General features: G+C 33.9%; 1 protein-coding gene across 3 annotated transcripts in view; it reads right to left on the bottom strand.

Annotated features, from left to right (window-relative positions):
- Nucleotides 1–19,147, bottom strand: part of LOC136041027 (uncharacterized) — a 251,653-nt gene that overhangs the window by 142,231 nt on the left and 90,275 nt on the right. For all 3 annotated transcript variants that reach the window (XM_065725549.1, XM_065725547.1, XM_065725548.1), the window contains one exon: nt 1,892–2,059. In XM_065725549.1, coding sequence (XP_065581621.1) covers nt 1,892–2,059 — 168 coding nt within the window. The remainder of the gene's footprint in view (nt 1–1,891; nt 2,060–19,147) is intronic.

The following is a 19,147-nucleotide window of genomic DNA, read 5'->3' as shown; positions in this document are numbered from 1 at the left end:
ATCAAATTTTGTATTCTATTTTCTGGCTTGATAATTGACATACGACGACAAATAAATACAACAATAGGCAATTAAACGTGTCCTTTGGCGTCTTTTTTACGTACGCTCCGGGACTAATGTTATTGGTATAAGGAAACGCGATGATTGGCGTTACATAGCTAGACGACGGAATTGAAGCATACTTTGAAAACGGAAATATATTATAGTACAGTTTCCCAATTGTACGTTTGAAATTTTTCTTTGAATCAGAATTGTGATTTTAACACTAAGAGTCGTCTTTATTTTCTGTTCTAGCGGCTGCCTTCTATCTTCTTCAAGAACTTGGATAGTTGGTGCAAAAAGCATTAGTTTACTAGTATATATTTTTTAAATATAGAGTCCAATTTTTTGAGTGTTTCCAAATTATTTTTTTAAAAACTGGCTATATTGGAAAATAATGAATCGCTGTAGTATTGAAATACAAAATGATTCAGGAATATAATAACAGAACTATGGAGGATTTTTTTCCACCCGTAGCCAGCTTGGATAAGCCTAGCCATAGCCAGCATGGATCATAGCCTAGAATATACTTTTAAATATAGCGTCCGATTTTTGAGTGTTTCTAAATTATACTCTAAAATAAACTGTTGAGCCCATCTTGAAAAACAATAAATTCCTGTAGTATTGAAATACAAAATGGTTCCAGAATATAATAATAGAACTATGGGATATTTTATTTCATCCATAGATAGCGTGTATCATTCACAAACTTGCAGAGAAAACTATAAAAGTGGATACAGTAGTTCGTAGAAAATTCGGAGAAGTCCTGCGAAACCCGAATAATTCAGAGACAGAGGACGAATGATTGAATGCGTTGTTCCAACGAAAACTTCTGGATCCAAGGTACAACAAAACAAATGTAAGAAAAAAGAAATAAAGAATTGTCTATGATTAGGAAAAGGGAGTGGGTGGTTCAGATTTTAACATATCTAGTGCCGTTGACGTATGTTATCATCTTCCACATCGAAACCAAAATAGAGTATATATTGTTAGACTACTGAAAAACAGAAGGTTTTCGTATTTACTTGTCTTACGTAATTTTTACGGTTAAAACCGTCAGGATTCTAAATCTTCTCTTGATTTTATCTGACTGAATATTTTTCACTAATTTCGGTTCGATCCATACGCGCACTAGGGTGGCCCCTTCTCTTGTCTTAATTACCGTTTGAACATATTTGTGTCGTTTCGTGTTTCTTTCCATCTATTTTTTATTTATCTATTTATTAAGCTTACACATCGAGCTTTGCTCTTCCTTGACTAGGCTTGAAATTTTCTTACAGTAATTTGTATTAATAACGATTTATCGACCAAAATAAAATGAACCATCAAGGTTTTGAAAAAGAGTAACCTCCAGAAATTGTATTTCGTTTTTGTCTAGATTTGTCACTCAGCATTAGTTGACCCATTAATTAAAATGCAGATTCATCTTTTTCAGCAGAAATACAAAATAATGGGATTGGCTTGCGAAAATATATCACGAAAATGAACCAATGGAATTAAAGTCAACCCCTTTACATGGAGCTATAGCGTAGTATTGTCTCTTTTTCTCTTTTAATTACCATTAGCTCTAAATTTATAAAATAAATTTACTTCAATTTGAACAAATAGGATTTTGACTCAATTTTTTCTTTTTTTCTTTTTTCGTTATTTTTGTTTTTTTTCTGTACATTATTTCTGTATATAATTCGTTTTTTTTACAGGATAATAATTAAAAAACTGAACTTTTTCCTTGACTGCAACAACACATTTTCCTCCAACCAGGTGTACGTGCCTGGTTTAACTGATAATCAGTACTGTAATATTTTTGCTTACTACTAATTACAATAACTAGTTATTTTAACAATTCACTTACATCAGTTTGAAGCATATTATAATGTTCCTCTTTAGCACAAAGACTTTCTTTCAACACTCCAATATGCCTTTGGTAATCCTGCAATTGTTCTTCAAGGGTTTTCATCTTTGCACCGACACTAAGTAACTCCTGGTCTCTTTTAGTAACCTCTCCTCTCAGTTCCTCGATCTGAATAAAAAGTGCAAAATAATAAGAAAGAAAAATTGAAAGGAAAGACAAGTGGTTTCCGTAGATGGGGTATTTTGTGTAATTGCTTTCTCTTAGAATGGACATTTGCAACGCATACTGTCTTAATGGAAAAAAAAATCAGTTTCAAACATCCAATTGAAAGCAAAATAGGGCTTATCGAACATACAGCGATTTCCTATAGCGAATACAGCGAATTCCTATTGATCTAAATAAAAAGTGTGAAATAACAAGAAAAAAAAATTTTAAAGGAAAGACAAGAAGTTTCAGTAGATTGGGTATTTTCTATTGGACAATTGCAACGGACATTGTCTTAACAGGAACAAAATCAGTTAGAAACATCCAATGGAAAGCAAAATAGGGCTTAGCGACCATACAGCGAATTCCTATAGAGAATTTCTAACAAACGAGTTCCAAACGGAGCCTCTATTCGCTTTCGAGGAAAGCCGAATCTTTACGAAGCTTTCTAATGACAACTATCTTGAATATTGTCTAAAAAGGAAATTATTTGAGAATGTATCACGCGTCTATTGCGCTCATTAATTTATTTCAATTATCTATCACCAGTGATTGCGTCTTATGATGTAAGGTATCATCAACCCTAGCAACAATATATCTAAACACGCGTAAAATCACAAAACACGCCATAATACCAAAATACACACAAAATAAAACCTTATTGATTATGATATAGCAATCCGAAGACTGGGAGGATCAATACAAGACACTAGGGTATATAGGAGTACTGTTTTTCATATCAAACAGTTCGTGGTAACGAACTGTAGTAAGGAGGGACCCGGCTCAATAGTGACCAAAACTCTAAAAGACGGAATTTTGATACCAATAGCTACATAAAAAAAATGAATTTTAATGCTGTTAAATATATTTTAAATATATTAAGTTTCATCAAGTTTAGTCTTACCCATCAAAAGTTACGAGCCTGAGAAAATTTGCCCTATTTTAGAAAATACACCATCAGATTCAGCGTATCAGAGAACCCTACTGCAAAAGTTTCAACCTCCTGTCTACTAAAATGTGGAATTTTGTATTTTTTGCCAGAACACAGATCACGGATGCGTGTTTTTTTCTTCTTCTTTTTTTTCAGGGGTCATCGTATCGACCCAGTGGTCCTAGATAGTTGCAAGAGGGCCCATTCTAACGGAAATGAAAAGTTCTAGTGTCTTTTTTAAGTGACCAAAAAATTGGAGGGCACTTAGGCCCCCTCCAACGCTAATTATTTTCCCAAAGTTACCGGATCAAAATTTTGAGATAACCATTTTATTCAGCATAGTCAAAAAGCCTTACAACTATGTCTTTGGGGACGACTTACTCCCCCACAGTCCCCGAGGGAGAGGCTACAAGTTACAAACTTTGACTAGTGCTTACATACAGTAATGGCTATTGGGGAGTGTACATACGTTTTCAGGGGGATTTTTTGGTTGGGATGAAGGGGTTTAGAAGAGGGGGATACGTTGAGTGAGCTTTCCATGGAGGAATTTGTCATGGGGGAAGAAAATTTCCATGAAGGGAGCGCAGGATTTTCTAGCATTATTAAAAAAACAATGAAAAAATAAATATGAAAAAGTTTTTTTCAATTGAAAGTAAGGAGCAGTATTAAAACTTAAAACGAACAAAAATTATTACGCATATGAGGGGTTCACCTCCTCCTAATATCTCGCTCTTTACGCTAAAGTATTTTTAGTAATTTTAACTATTTATTCTACGGCCTTTGTGATTCAGGGGTCATTCTTAAGGAATTGGGACGTAATTTAAGCTTTAGTGTAAACAGCGAGGTACAGACGAGGGGGTGAACCCCCTCATATACTTAATAAAAATATACGGATATAGAAGTTTGTTACGTAAGCTATTTCGTAAATTACGTATATCTTTTACTAATAAAAACGTTCGTAAAGAATTATATGTTCTAGTTGCCTTTTTAAGTAACCAAAAAATTGGAGGGCAACTAGGCCTCCTCCCCCCTCCTTTTTCCTCAAAATCATTGGATCAAAACTATAAGAATGCCATTTAGCCCCCCCCCCCCCCCTCCAAAATGCAAATTTCGTTTTAATTATTCATCTGCGGAGAGCCGAATTCAAAACATGCATTAATTCAAAAATGTTCACAAATTAAATGACAAAAAACAAGTTTTTTCAACTGAAAGTAAGGAGCGACATTAAAACTTAAAAGGAACAGAAATTACTTCGTATATGAAAGGGGCTGTTCCCTCCTCACCACCCCGCTCTTTACGCTATAGTTTTTTTACTGTTTCAAAAAGTAGTGTTGAGAGAATGAGTCAAACTTTAGCGTAAAGAGCGGGGCGTTGAGGAGGGAACAGCTTCTTTCATATACGAAGTAATTTCTATTCGTTTTAAGTTTTAATGTCGCTCCTTACTTCCAATTAAAAAACCTGTTTTTTTTATTTAATTAAAAGTAAAGATCACCATCTAGTAGTGTCTAGGGTTAATTTAAAGCTGAAATATCGGAAGGGTAACTACCTCCCGGAAAGTTATGATATTGGTAGAATCCAAGATGAGAATTTGAGAGAAATTTTCCAGGAACAACTGAATATTAGACTTGAGAGTTCAAAATTTTTAAACGTGGAAGATGGTTGGAATAATTTTAGAAAAACTATTTGTGAAGTTGCTGATGATATATTAGGGAAGAAAGTTAAGACTGCAGCTAGGAATATTAGTGAAAAACTTTTTGTTCACTAGAGAGAAGAAGCAATATATTCATATGAAAACAAAAGGAATGCAAAGAAAGGGGAAACAGCATTAAATAATTAACTAAGGAGGTGCGAAGTGGAGGCCATGGATAAAATTGCCGAGAATCTGGAAGAAGCGGCTAGACGGCATAATAGTAAACTATTGCACAGTTATGTTAATAAATTGAGAGGGAATAGTCAATCTGGACTGGTCCCACTTATAGAAAGGAACGGGGCCACAATTAGTGATATGTAAAGAGTTAAAGAAAGATGGGCGGAATATTTTGAGAATGTGCTAAACCGAGATACAGTTGCAGGAAAAGATATAAATGAAAGTGAAAAGTTTGTGATACCTTGGATGTGAAGGTAGATTTGTTTTGTGAGGAAGAATTAGCGAGAGTACTAAGAGGATTAAAAAATAATAAGGCTCCAGGTGCTGTTAGTGTGGTAAATAAATTTTTAAATATGGTGGCTCTGAGGTTAGAAATAAGTTACTAAAGATTATGAATATGATTTTTGTAAAAGGGAAGTACCTAACAATTTTAGAAAAACCTTAGTTAAATCACTGTATAAGAAAGGTGATAAGAGTGAGTGTCGTATTTATCAAAGCATTAGGTCTCTTTAGGTTTCTGTAGGAAATAAATTACATAGTATATGATACTTTTTAGACTGATAGATGCTGTAGACAAAGTTTTAACAGAAGAACAGCGCGGTTTTAGAAAAGGTAGAGGATGTGTCGACAAAATTTTCACTCTTAGGTTAGTAATTGAGAAGTGTCTTAGTTGTCAAACAACTTTAGTCCTCAGTTTTATAGATTATAAGCAAGCATTCGATTCTATTGATAGAAGGGCTTTAGCAAAGGTTTTATCCTTATGCGATGTACCAGACAAATACATTAAAGTGATTAGTGTTATGTACAAGAAAAATACTGCTGCGGTTAAGGTAGGAAATGAGGTTAGAAGCTGGTTTTGTATTAAATCAGGAGTTAAGCAGGGTTGTGTTCTACCCTCTTTTTTATGGATGATTTTGATAACTTTGTCTTAAGGAGTACAGGAAGGCAATGGGAGACCACAGAATCAAATGGGGAGGAAAAACCTTCTTAGACTTAGATTATTCTGCCAAGTTAAGCATCCTAGATGACATTGTGAGCAAAATGAATTTACTTTTAGAGGTTTTGCGAGTTCAGGGTTCTAAAACAGGTTTGAAAATTAACGTTTAGAAGACTAAGTCACTAAGGCTAGGACTAAGTGGAGATGAAAAGGTGATGTTGGGTAACGAAAAGATTAATCAGGTGGGCAGCTTCACTTACCTTGGTAGTATTATTAGTAAAGACGGTGGGAGCACTGCAGGAGTTAAAAGTAGAATAGCCAAGGCTCAGGGTGATTTTTCACAGTTAAAAAAGATTTGGAAGAATAGGAAGATAAGTCTACAAACTAAGATTATAATATTGGAGGCAATAGTGATGACAGTAGTTAAATATGGCTCTGAAGCATGGGCACTCCAAAAAGCACATGAAGATTTACTAGATGTCTTCCAGAGAAATTGTCTACAGATTGTTCAGGGTACCCAGCTGACTGACCGTGTTTCAAACAGTAGGCTGTAAGAAAAGCGTGATTCAATCCCGCTTTTTAGGGCTATAATGAAAGAAACGTTGAGATGGCTAGGGCACGCTCTATGGATGAAGGGTGACAGATTGCCGAAGATTGTTCTTTTCGGCAAACCGTCTAGGGCTAAACCGTCTAGGGCTTTGAATAGATAGGGATTGAGGAGGAATGTGCGTAACTGTATTGGCCTCAGGCCGCTTGGTGTAGTGGTGAATTGTTAATAGTAGAAGTACTAGTAATTTAGTCATATCATACTTCTTGAAGTTTTAAGTCAATTTAGATTATAAATTGCATGTTTTGGAAGTTCTACTGAGGAACAAATTTCTCAAGGACAAAACAAATATACCAAGGACACAATTACAAAACAAACAAGGATAAAACAAAACAAATATACAAAACAAATATGTTTTGGTTTCTTTCAGATCCAAGAGTTTTTCTCGATTCTAGTTATATATATTATTCGGACTGGAATTTCTGGAAAGACCATTTTAGGGGTAATTTCAAAGGAAACCAGCAAGTATACCGTTCTGGTGGTTAGTAACAATGCCAAGCATTTTTCTTTCCTCGATATCATTTTGATTGGAATCAGAGGAAGAGTCAATCGAAGGACAAGTTTAAGTTAGACAAGAGACAATATATACGATTCGAATTATTTTTTTCAGGTACTATTTATGCATGCATGTAGGATATGCAAGAAAATACAATTCGTATTGTTTTTCCTAGAAAATATTTTTGCATATACTTTAGAAGATTCCTTAAATGGCAAATTGACTTTCTTAGGAATTAGATTTTTTTTATGGTTTGAATTCTGTGCTGGTTGAATAGACTTGAGAAGATATGTTGGTCCCCATCCTGCACTGGTATCCGGGATCACTGCTTTTCTTGAGGCCAAAATAATTTCAAAGATTTAAAGAACATGTAAATTGGAACTTGGAATGTTACGACGTTAAAAAATGACTATCGCATCGACATTTTGACTGACGAATTCAGACGGTTTGAACTGGATGTATTAGGAGTTTCAGAAACTCATATCCCAGGGGTAGGAAGCATGAAATTAGGTGACATAGAATTTGTTTACTCAGGAAGGAAGGATGGGGTACATAGACAGGGAGTAGGGCTCATGATGAATAAGGAAGCTGCTAAGTCTTGTTTAGGCTGGGAAGGTATTAATAATAGAATACTAATTGCTCATTTTATGACTAAAAAGTTTAGGGTATCAGTTATAGTAGCATATGCCCCCATTGAACCAACTGATGGAGATACTAGTGACTCAGATGAATTTTACTTACAGTTACAGGAGCAAATAGACAGGGTACCAGGTAGAAATATGGTGTTTTTGCTAGGAGATTTTAATGCCCAGGTTGGTAGAAATAGGGATAGATGGTATCCTAGCCTAGGTAATTTTGGTGTAGGAAAAGAAAACAGTAATGGCTATAGGCTTTTGCAATTTTGTAGGTATAACAACCTAGTTATAACCAATACGGTGTTTGGTCACAAAATGGCCCATAAGTTGACATGGTATTCACGTGATGGTAAGACAGCAAACCTTATTGATTATGTTATTGTATACAGAAGACTAGCAGGATCAATACAAGATACTAGGGTGTACAGGAGTGCCGTTATTGATGTTAAAAGTAAAGATCACCATCTAGTAGTGTCTAAGGTTAATTTAAAGCTGAAATTTCGGAAGAGTAACTCCCTCCCGGAAAGTTATGATGTTGGTAGACTTCAGGATGAAAATTTGAGAAAAAATTCCAGGAACAGTTGAGTACTAAACTTGAGGGTTTAAAATTTGACAATGTGGAAGATGGATGGAATAATTTCAGAAAAACAATTTGTGAAGTTGCTGATGGTGTCCTAGGGAAGAGTGCTAAGACAGCAACTAAGAATATTAGTGAAAAAGCTTTAGGTTTAATAGAGAGTAGAAGGGGTTAGTATAAGAATTATCTGGGCGATAGGTCGTATGAAAACAAAAGGAATGTAAAGAAAGTGGAGAAAGCATTAAAATATGAACTAAGGAGATGTGAAATGGAGGCGATGGATAAAATTGCTGAGGATCTGGAAGATGCGGCTAGACGGCATAATAGTAAAATATTATACTGGCATGTTATTAAATTGAAAGGGAGTAGCCGATCCGGACTAGTCCCACTTAAAGATAGAAATGGGGTCACAATTAGTGATAAGGAAAAAGTTAAAGAAAGATGGGTGGAACATTTTGAGAATGTGCTAAACCGAGATACAGTTGCAGGAAAAGATATAGATGAAAATGAAAAAGTTTGTGATACCTTGGATGTGAAGGAAGATTTGTTTAGTGAGGAAGAATTAGCGACAGTACTAGAAGGATTAAAAAATAATAAGGCCCCAGGTGCTGATAGTATGATTAATGAGTTCCTTAAATATGGTGGCTCTGAGGTTAGGAATAAGCTACTGAAGATTATGAACATGATTTTTGAAAAAGGGGAAGTACCCAATGATTTTAGGAAAACCTTAATTAAACCACTGTATAAGAAAGGTGACAAGAGTGAATGTCGGAATTATCGAGGCATTAGTCTGGTCTCTGTAGGTAGCAAATTACTGAGTAATATGATACTTTTTAGACTGAGACATGCGGTAGACAAAGTTTTAAGGGAAGAACAATGCGGTTTTAGAAAAGGTAGAGGATGTGTCGACCATGTTTTCACTCTTAGGTTAATAATTGAGAAGTCCCTTCGTTGTCAAACACCTTTGGTCCTTAGTTTTATCGATTATGAGCAAGCTTTCGATTCTGTTGATAGAACAGCGTTAACAAAGGTCTTATCGTTATATGGTATACCAGAAAAATACATTAAAGTGATTTGCGCTATGTACGAGAATAATACTGCTGCGGTTAAGGTAGGAAATGAGGTTAGCAACTGGTTTTGTATTAAATCAGGAGTTAAGCAGGGTTGTGTTCTATCCCCCTTTATATGGATCATTTTGATGGACTTCGTCTTAAGGAGCACAGGAAAGGCAATTGGAGACCATGGAATCAAATGGGGAGGAAGAACGCTCCTGGACTTAGATTATGCTGATGATTTAAGCATATTAGATGAAAGTGTGAGCAAAATGAATGAATTTTTAGAGGTTTTACGAGTTCAGGGTGCTAAAATAGGATTGAAAATTAATGTTAAGAAGACTAAGTCACTAAGGTTAGGAATAAGTGAAGATGAACAGGTGACCTTAGGTAACGAAAAGATTGATCAGGTTGGGAGCTTCAGTTACCTTGGTAGTATTATTAGTAAAGATGGTGGGAGCAGTGAAGATGTTAAAAGTAGAATAGCTAAAGCTCAGGGTGTTTTTTCACAGTTAAAAAAAGTTTGGAAGAATAGAAAGATAAGCCTACAAACCAAGATTAGAATATTGGAAGCTACAGTGATGACAGTGGTCAAATATGGCTCTGAAGCATGGACACTCCGAAAAGCAGATGAAAATTTACTAGATGTTTTCTAGAGAAATTGCCTACGGATTGTTCTGGGTACCCGGCTGACTGACCGTATTTCAAACAGTAGGTTGTACGAAAAGTGTGGTTCAATCCCGCTTTCTGGGGCTATAATGAAAGAAAGGTTGAGATGGCTAGGCCACGTTCTACGGATGAAGGATGACAGATTACCGAAGATTGTCCTTTTTGGCCAACCGTCTGGGGCTACACGGAAAGCAGGTCGTCCTTGTCTGGGTTGGGAGGATGTCATAAATAAGGATTTAAAGGAAATGGGAACTTCCTGGGAGGGTGTAAAGAGGGAGGCTTTAAATAGATTAGGTTGGAGGAGGAGCGTACGTAGCTGTGTTGGCCTCAGGCGGCTTGGTGCTGCAGTGAGTTATTAGTAGTAGTAGTAGTAGTAGCCTAGGCTAAGGAGCAATTTTTGTCCTTTGGTTAGTGTTGCTTGCTAGGCTATTCACACCGAATGGTAAGACGTAAGAAGAATATTTATGCTTTGGCAAAAATTTCAAATTATACATATATACATATATGTATATATATATAATATATATATATATATATATATATATATATATATATATTATATATATATAAAGAATAGGCTCAAACTGTCTGCGTCTAGAAGAGAAGCGACAATGAGAATCCATATATAGAAGCCTGCCACGTGCCCGGGCAGGCGGCAGGTTACTAGATAATAGTTGCAATTCCTAAAATCCCTTTGTTGAGTTGAGTTAGTTGTAGCAATATATGTATGTATATATATATATATATATATATATATATATATATATATATATATATATATATATATATATATATATATATATATATATATATATATATATATATATATATATATATATATATATATATATATATATATATATATATATATATATATATATATATATATATATATATATATATATATATATATATATATATATATATATAATATATATATATATATATATAAATATATATATATATATATATATATATATATATATATATATATATATATATATATATATATATATATATATATATAATATATATATATATAAACATAAATATATATATATATATATATATATATATATATATATATATATATATATATATATATATATATATGAAAATAAACAAATATTTTCAAAATGAGTTCGTTGAATAAATCCTAGTACTTGAACCCAGCAGATTACAATTTAATCTAATAGATATTAGATGCAATTACTAGCATCACTTTGTTGAGTTGAGTTAGTTGTAGCAATAGAAGCGAGGTTGAATATAATTTGCCTCTTTGGTATGTTTTCATGACAGGTGTTCGGCTTGGCAGCTTTACTAGCCAAATTGCTTAGCCTTTTTACAGCCACGCAACCTATTTTAATTTGACAGGCAATTTTTGTTTGTCATACATTTTTATTGAATGAGCTCTGTGTGTACTGATTGTCAATTCCAACTTTATTTTTCGGCAACCATGCTTTAAATTCAATCTCATATATCTCTGCCAGGAAAATTTCCTCATTAAATTTTGATGAATTCCAGTCTTGTAGAAAGAGAGAAAGATACTCAAGAAGCAATCTAAAAAGAATTTATGAAAAATTCCAGTTTTTCCATCAATTCTTCTTAATATCGTGTAATTGAGGATCTTGTCATGCGTAGAAAATAAGTATTCTCTTTTTTTTATTTCCATTACTTTGCTCTTTTTATTACTTCACACAGACTTATTGAAAGCATGAAAAGCAAGTATCTTTTATAGCAAGTGTTGGATAACAATTTTATTCATTTACAGAACAGAAAATGTCTATCAGGAATTAGAAATCAAGGCATATGAGTGTAATTCTTACAATTATTAGAGTATAGTGACTGTAAAGAGTTTGAAATCATGTTTTGTTCTTGACAAGGCCGGATTAATGACAAAAAGAATTTGGTTTCCCTTAATAAAACAGTAGTATAATTAATTTGAAGTTAGATGATTTAAACTAAATAAATCATTGTCTAATAGATTCTATATCTCTATTTATTCTAGATGGCAACACTTCTGAATTTAATCCTTACGACATAAGTAAAAAGTTGCATCATAGATAAACAGAGTTTATTTGTAAAAATTGGTTGTTCAAAAATTTTTCGTCTATATTTTTTACTAGCTTAATGTTTGTCACTAAGAATAAGCTTGGTTTCCAAACTACAGATTTATTTTTCTCTCCAGAAATTAGTTTCCCTGTAAGTCTAGATTTGTTGCTCTGCATTAGTATTTGATGCACGTTCACTAAAAGCCAGGTTTGTCTGGCTTTCCTTTCTGACTTACGCCTAAGGAATAATGTGGTAGCTGTGTGACAAACGATGTGATTTAAGCATGTTTAATAGTACATAAGTGTAGGGCAGCACTTTTTCTTTTTTCTTTGGTTTCCTGTTGACATTAAAAGACTGATACTGATACTAATACTGCCAAATCATCGCATAACTATGCAACCACGATCCAACACAGCTGTGCATTTCCTGCCCCTTCCCCTTTCGTTGTATTTTAACTCTTTGCTATAAGTTCTCACTTTCGCTAAATCTTTTCTCATGGTCTCTTCCTCGGAGGTTGACAGTCCTGTAAACCAATTTTTATAAGAAAAACCAGAAAAGGCGACTATTTGGGGATGAGGGTAAGCAGCTAAGACAAACAAATTAAACTCTATGGGACTTTGTAATTCAGTACATAGAACGTTGGGGCCCGTATTTTTCTTTCACAGCTTCCGTTTCTTTTCATAAATAAGAAGAAGTTTCCTCTCAATTATTAATTAATTAAAAATTAATTCTCAGTCGTTTTAAATTCTTAAGAAAATAAAAATTAAATTCAGTCTCTAGGCAGTTATGCATCATATTTAAACTCAGTCGTTTTTTCTTTCTTTTTTTTCGACACGCCCTAGCAAATGGGAAATCAATAAATTTCTAAATATGCTGGTGGAGTAAACTACAAGAAAACCAAGAAAACTAAAAAAATTTGGGAAAAGTCGTATAGATGTCAAAACTTAGGGGATGTGATTAACAATTAAGAATGACAAGCTTTTTGAGACTCCGAAATCTTAATTTTATACATCTCGTCCAGCCTTTTATGCTAATTATTTCTTTAAGAAAAAAAACTATATAACAGTTTTAGAAAATGTTAAAAAAGGAAATCAGTTACATTTGGATGAACTTAAAAACATTTTTCGTTCCTGAAGAAAATGTAGTCTCATCAGTTTTTTGTTTTATTTTTGGGGTGCCTAAATAAAAGAAAACTAGATGAAGTTCAAAATATTTAGGTGAAGTAAACTACAAAAAAAAATATAAGAAAATTTTTGAGACATCCGACTTCAATACATCTTACCCAGCCTTTCATGGTAATGCTTTTTTCATGTTAATGCTCTAGGGTGGTATCGTCACACTTTGATGACTTACACTTTTTGACTTTTTGACACTTTGATGACTTTTTGACACTTTGATGACTTTTTGACACTTTGACACACTTTGAAAACTTATCAAAACTTTTTTAATTCCTCAAAATTGTAGGCTCTTGATATTTTTTCTCTTTTTTTTCAGATGCCCAAGCATATGAAAAATAATTAATTTCAAAATATACAAGAGGAGTAAATAAGTTTTCTTCTACTGACATTGAAATCATTGATTTTTCTTAAAAATTTTTATCTAAATTTTGATCTGTAATAACATAAAATTATTTAACTGATCCTGCATAAACATTATTTACCAATCTCAGCGTTACTAATTATAAACAAATGTACACTAATTAATAGTTTTGAAAAATGAATTCCGTCACAAATCTCGAACTTGTTAAAGCGTATGTATAAAAATTATTTTCACTGTCTACTTCTTTCTGTTCATTTATTTAGCAGTAAAAGAAAGAATTAAGTATTTTTTATGAAGTAATTCTGAATATTTAAAGCCCTAAAGGTAAACATTTCCCTAAGCTTCATTTAATAATTTAACTTGAGTCCCAGACATCATTGTGGGACGTCTTGGGGACACTCGTTCTGCCATTAAAACTTCACATCTTGTCGTTTATTGACCAAAATGAATGGAAAACATCCAGAAAGCATAAAAGTAAAAAAAAAACTAAGATTACTTATGCCCCTTAACAGATTGAGACACGCCCAATTTCCATGTTAAAAAAGCACCAATCGTTTTGAAATTTTTTTCAAAAAATTAATCTTTTCAAAATATTCATAGTTTCCTGTCTATGATTTTCCTTCTGGTTGTTATAAAATATCAAATGTATATTTTCTTTCGAAAAAATTTCACCAGTGTTTCCAAACTAAACTGTAAAAATCAATATGTAGAAACAAATTTGGTAAATTCGATAATGCTTTTCGCACTTAGAAATCTTGGAGTTTGTTGATAGAGTTGATGCTTGGAGACAACTTAAGATATTGACGGGAATGTTAGTATGAATAGGAAAAGAAAACTCTGAAGAAAGTTTACAGTGAGCTACTTTGTCTTGGGGAAAAAATGAAGCTGAATATTTAATATTTTTGGGAGATCACCGGCGGATCTAGAGCAAAACCTTGGCGGGGGTGACAAGGACACCAATGACTGACCAAATTGACAAGTTTGTTTAAAAAAAGAGTAAAAAAAAACAAATGAGGGTTGCCAAAAACCTTGGGGGGACCACCCCCTCGATCTGCCCCAGTTGAAGATATGGCAAAACGACTTTTGGTAAACGAATTTCCTTCAAATATATAAAAAACATGTAAATGTGCTTATACTAAAATCCAGAGAAATACTTTCCTTTAGCTTTAGGTTTTGATGGAAACCATTTCGTTATGCTTGGATTTTCTATGAAGAAAATTTTGGTTCTTGTCAGCAGAATTATTTGGAACACCTTCCATTCTTTGATTGTTTTTAAATTGAAAAAATAAGTTTTTTCTACTAAAAATAAGGAGTAACACTAAAACTTAAAACGAACAGAAATTATTCAGTATATAAAGGAGGCTACCCCCTGCTCAATTCCTTGCTCTTCATGCTAAAGTTTTTCAGTACTTTGAAAAACTTGTCATTATACTTAAACGGCCCTTATGTTTACGAATCATTATCAAAGGACTGGGACAAAAATTCAAACCTTAGCGTAAAGACCGAGGAATGCAGGAGGGTGTAACCTCCACCATATGTGGAATAATGTCAGTTCATTTGAAGTTTTAATGCTGCTCCTTACTTTCTGTTGAAAAAACTCGTTTTTTTTTTTAAATTTAACTTCATACCATTTTTCAAATAATTTCAGGAAATCCACCTCCCTCCTCCATGGAAAATTTCCTCATCATGATAAACTTCATCTATGGTAAGTACCTCCCACGTAAAATCCCATCCCCGAACAATTCTATCCTCACTGAAAATTCCCACTGGAAAATTTCCTGGAGATAATTCCGACTGGAGAATTCTCCTTAGTTCCGTCCATAAACAAAGAATGTGCAGCAAGGCCATAACCAGAGGGAGCTACGGGATTTGAACTTCCCCCAAAAATTTTTTTCGACCCATAAAAACGTAATAAAATTTCGTCTAAAAAAATTTTGATGCGTTTTTCTAATTTTGTTTTGTGCCAAATCACGGACAAAAATAACCCCTCCCCTGAAGAAAAATCCTTAACATCCATGGAGAATCCCATTTCTGAACAAGTCTATCCTCACTGAAAATTAAATTCTTAACACGCACTTGGTTTGCAGTACACTACCTATGCAGAACAATCATCCTGAAGTAGCAAATTCTCATTCTCATCATAAAAAATTCACCTTACCGAATAAAAAAAAAAAAATAAATAAATGAAAGATTCTAATACAATATTTCGGTTTCAATGAGGCAAAAATGATGAAATTGTTATTAAAAAGAAAATCTGCTGTAATTTTTTAACAAACTTAAGGTAATGAGCCAATATGCTGGTTCATTCGGTATTGAGTTACTAAAACAGTCAATATAAGCAATAGTAATCCAGAGATTCAAACAATATGGTTCAGTGGCAGAGCATAGTTTGCGCGCCATTTTTCTCAAAGATATTGTATCCCACTTTGATATTGAACAGTCAATTATGCTATTAGTCCTCTACTCTTTCCTTTCATTGCTGCTTTGACTTGGTTAGGTCACGTTGAGCAAAATGAACTATCTTCCTCGTCAATTGCTGTTGATTTTTTCCAACCAAAACGTATTCCAACTCTTTCTTCATTTTTTCCAGAAACATTTACAGAAATTTTCCTTGACGAATCTCTTTTCTTGACAATCAGTAAATAACTAACGTCTTGGAGAAAATTGTCGTGTTAAAAGCCAAAGAAGTGGAATTGGGTAATCAATTTCGAGTCTATCGCTCCTGTTTTGCTTGGGGCTTTGAGTAAAGTTAAATATTGAATCACAGAATTCCTGAGAAAGTCGTAGGACACAGTTTAGATAGGGAGCAAAATCGTGAAATTTTTCGTAAAAGTAGCTTGAATAAGTTTGAAAAGGTTACGTGAAAAATGAATCATTTCAAAACATAATGAATCAAATATTCCTGATAATCTGATAGAACAGTCAAGCAGAGAACAGAAGCTGACCATTACCTCAATTTTTCCGACACTTGGGCCCGTTAAGGTTGGTGGGAAGCAATGGGGGTAAGTTATTTCTGAAAACTAAACTCCAGGTTTCTTAGGTGCTCGCATATTTCTATGACAGTAAGATGTAGTTTAACCATGTATATCTTTCTTATGAAAACTACATTCCAAGTTTCTGAAATGATTAAATAAAATAAGAGCCAATTAACTGCGTGTGTTTTTCTTTCATGAGAACTATAATTTAATTTGTATTTCAGGAAAATTTTGAACACCATCTCTAAAAAGGGCAAGGCTATCATCTGGAATCAGCATGCAAGGTGATAATAAGCCTCTCATGCAAGATGGAGTTGCCAGGCCTTTTGCGTCTCCCCAGTCCCATGACAATGTAGTTGCTGGCCCTTCTAGAGCTGCGCCCCTCAAGCAGGAGAAAAATGCGCCTCCATGCAAAATGGAGTTGCCAGTTTTATCGTGGGTAAAATTGATTGACATTCTTTAATATTTTTCAAAAAAGATTATTATACGTTTACTGACGGTATATTTATTATCAGTAAAAACTTAGTATTTTTCAGGATGGTGAATCCATTCTTTTGAGCTAACAAAACTGCACCATTTCAAAGGGAGAAATAACTGTGAACTGTTGGAGCCCATGTTCGACGCTGGTGGGAGAGCGATAGCATTGCCCAATAGGTTTTCATCGCTGCTAAAGTAGCGCTTTCTTTTCGGCTTAATTCAGGGAGGTTAACCAGTACATCGCATAATCCGTTCTTATCTAGACCCTTTACAAACTGCATCATTAGGCCCTGCTTAATATGCAGTGGAGGGAGGATGATTTTCTCCCCTGCAATTAAATTCCCAGGAATCATATTTTTTAGAGGCTAATTTCCCAAAGACGTAAGATATATTTTTATTTTAAACAAACGATTTTTTGTAGCCACTCGAAGAGGGAAATTTACCATCTTTGGTCAACCAAAGATGGTTGACCAAAGAAGATGGTTGGTCAAAGAAGGTGGTTGACCGTCTTTGGTCAACCACTGATGCTCAGATTACTTCATTTCTCCCAAACTAAGCCCACAGTATCATATTCCTCTTTCATTTTCGTCGATTAAGCAATTCGTATGGATCCAAATCTGTTACTATTATGCAAAAGAGCACGTTCCAGACTTCACGTGGAACTGTCAATGAATAAACGCCAGCCAATTACAGAATATTTAGAAAAACCATTTTTTCTTGAAAGCCTTTAATATAGCCAATGAACATAATATCCTATTCTTGACTAAAAAAGAGTAAGAAACCCTTTCCCCTTTTAAGGTAAAGTTTGATTCTGGTACCTAGCGTCAGTAAATTTGTGTCGTGCAATCTAGAGGCAAGAAATTCTGAAGACCCCTTTGTCCGATTGAAATCTCTAACGAAGTCATAACTAGACTTGATAATATTCTCTCATAATCACAGTCACCACCATCAGTGTTATCAGAAGGATCATTAATGAAGCAGTATTCTTCCTCCATAAGCTCTGATGGCTGATGAAATATTGATATTGGTACGTCATCATCGTGAGCAACTGGTCATCTTGCAGAAAATAAATCAGTATAACACCACTGACTGCGTTCGTTCTCATTAATATTTAAGACACTGAAATAGCGGTAATCAATAGGGCTTGTCTGTTCCCTCCTAACAATTGACATGGTTTTACAGACAGCATGTGGTGCCCATGCTTTATCCTCGTTACTAATTATGACACCAAACTACCAAAGGTATGCTTTCTTTGCAAGTTAGCAATAGGTTCCTGGTTTCCTTGAAAATTTTACTCTTCGCATACGCAGCAAAACACATCAAGATGATTAAAACGACTTCTTCTGCTTAGACCGGAGCTCGTTTTCGATATTTTAAAAATGGTCACAATAAAAACACGCCAGCCTATGACACCGTTTTAAAACTTAGATAAAAACTATATAGCCTACTGATCAAAAATATTGCTTCCGAGACCACATCTACCACAGCATTCACACATCAGCAGTAAAAGACGAGGCAGTCTTTAGTTATTCTAAAATTTTAAATAACAAATAGTCGGTATAATATTTAAAATTGTTTTAATGTATATTCACGAACATCGTTCAAGGTTCCCTTTTTGGGCCTGAGGAATGGCCGCGATATTTTCCAGTCATAAGGAAAGTGTGCACAAGGAAAGTCATAAGAAGGTCTTGCTGAATTGGTACCAATTGCTGCAAAAATAGCAGCTTGACAGTTTGTATTATTATAATTCTTAAAAAATATAACACTCCATTTTTACGAGTTCCTTTTAATTAAGAAGACCAGCAGAAGACGTAACAACATCCAGTTATAATAAAATTTTGATCAATAGCTATCCAGTTTGTAATTATAAATAAATGTTAATGTCTAGCCTACTTACTAATATCGCTCAAGGTTTAGTTGCAAGAGACACCGTTAGATTGCAGCACAAGTCAAAACGGCCATTTATATTGAGTTTATTATGTAATTTCACTATTGAGATACAAAAATGTTATGCTACTTTTATTACATGTGTGGCACAGCAACACAGTTAAGTGTTATTGTTTTATTGGAATTAATGTATACTTTGTTGTAAAATACTAAAAATAGATAAAAATGCAAGGGCCAGTTATTATATAAGTTTAAATCATGTATACATGGGATTGATTTTACAATTAATTTAGACATGAATAAAAGCATAGCTGATGAAAAATGATTTTATATTTGGATTCAGTATCCCAC

This window comes from Artemia franciscana, chromosome 21 (assembly GCF_032884065.1).
Source record: "Artemia franciscana chromosome 21, ASM3288406v1, whole genome shotgun sequence".
NCBI lineage: Eukaryota > Metazoa > Arthropoda > Branchiopoda > Anostraca > Artemiidae > Artemia > Artemia franciscana.
Note: the sequence above shows the minus strand (reverse complement) of the source record. Positions and strands in the feature narration are given on the sequence as shown.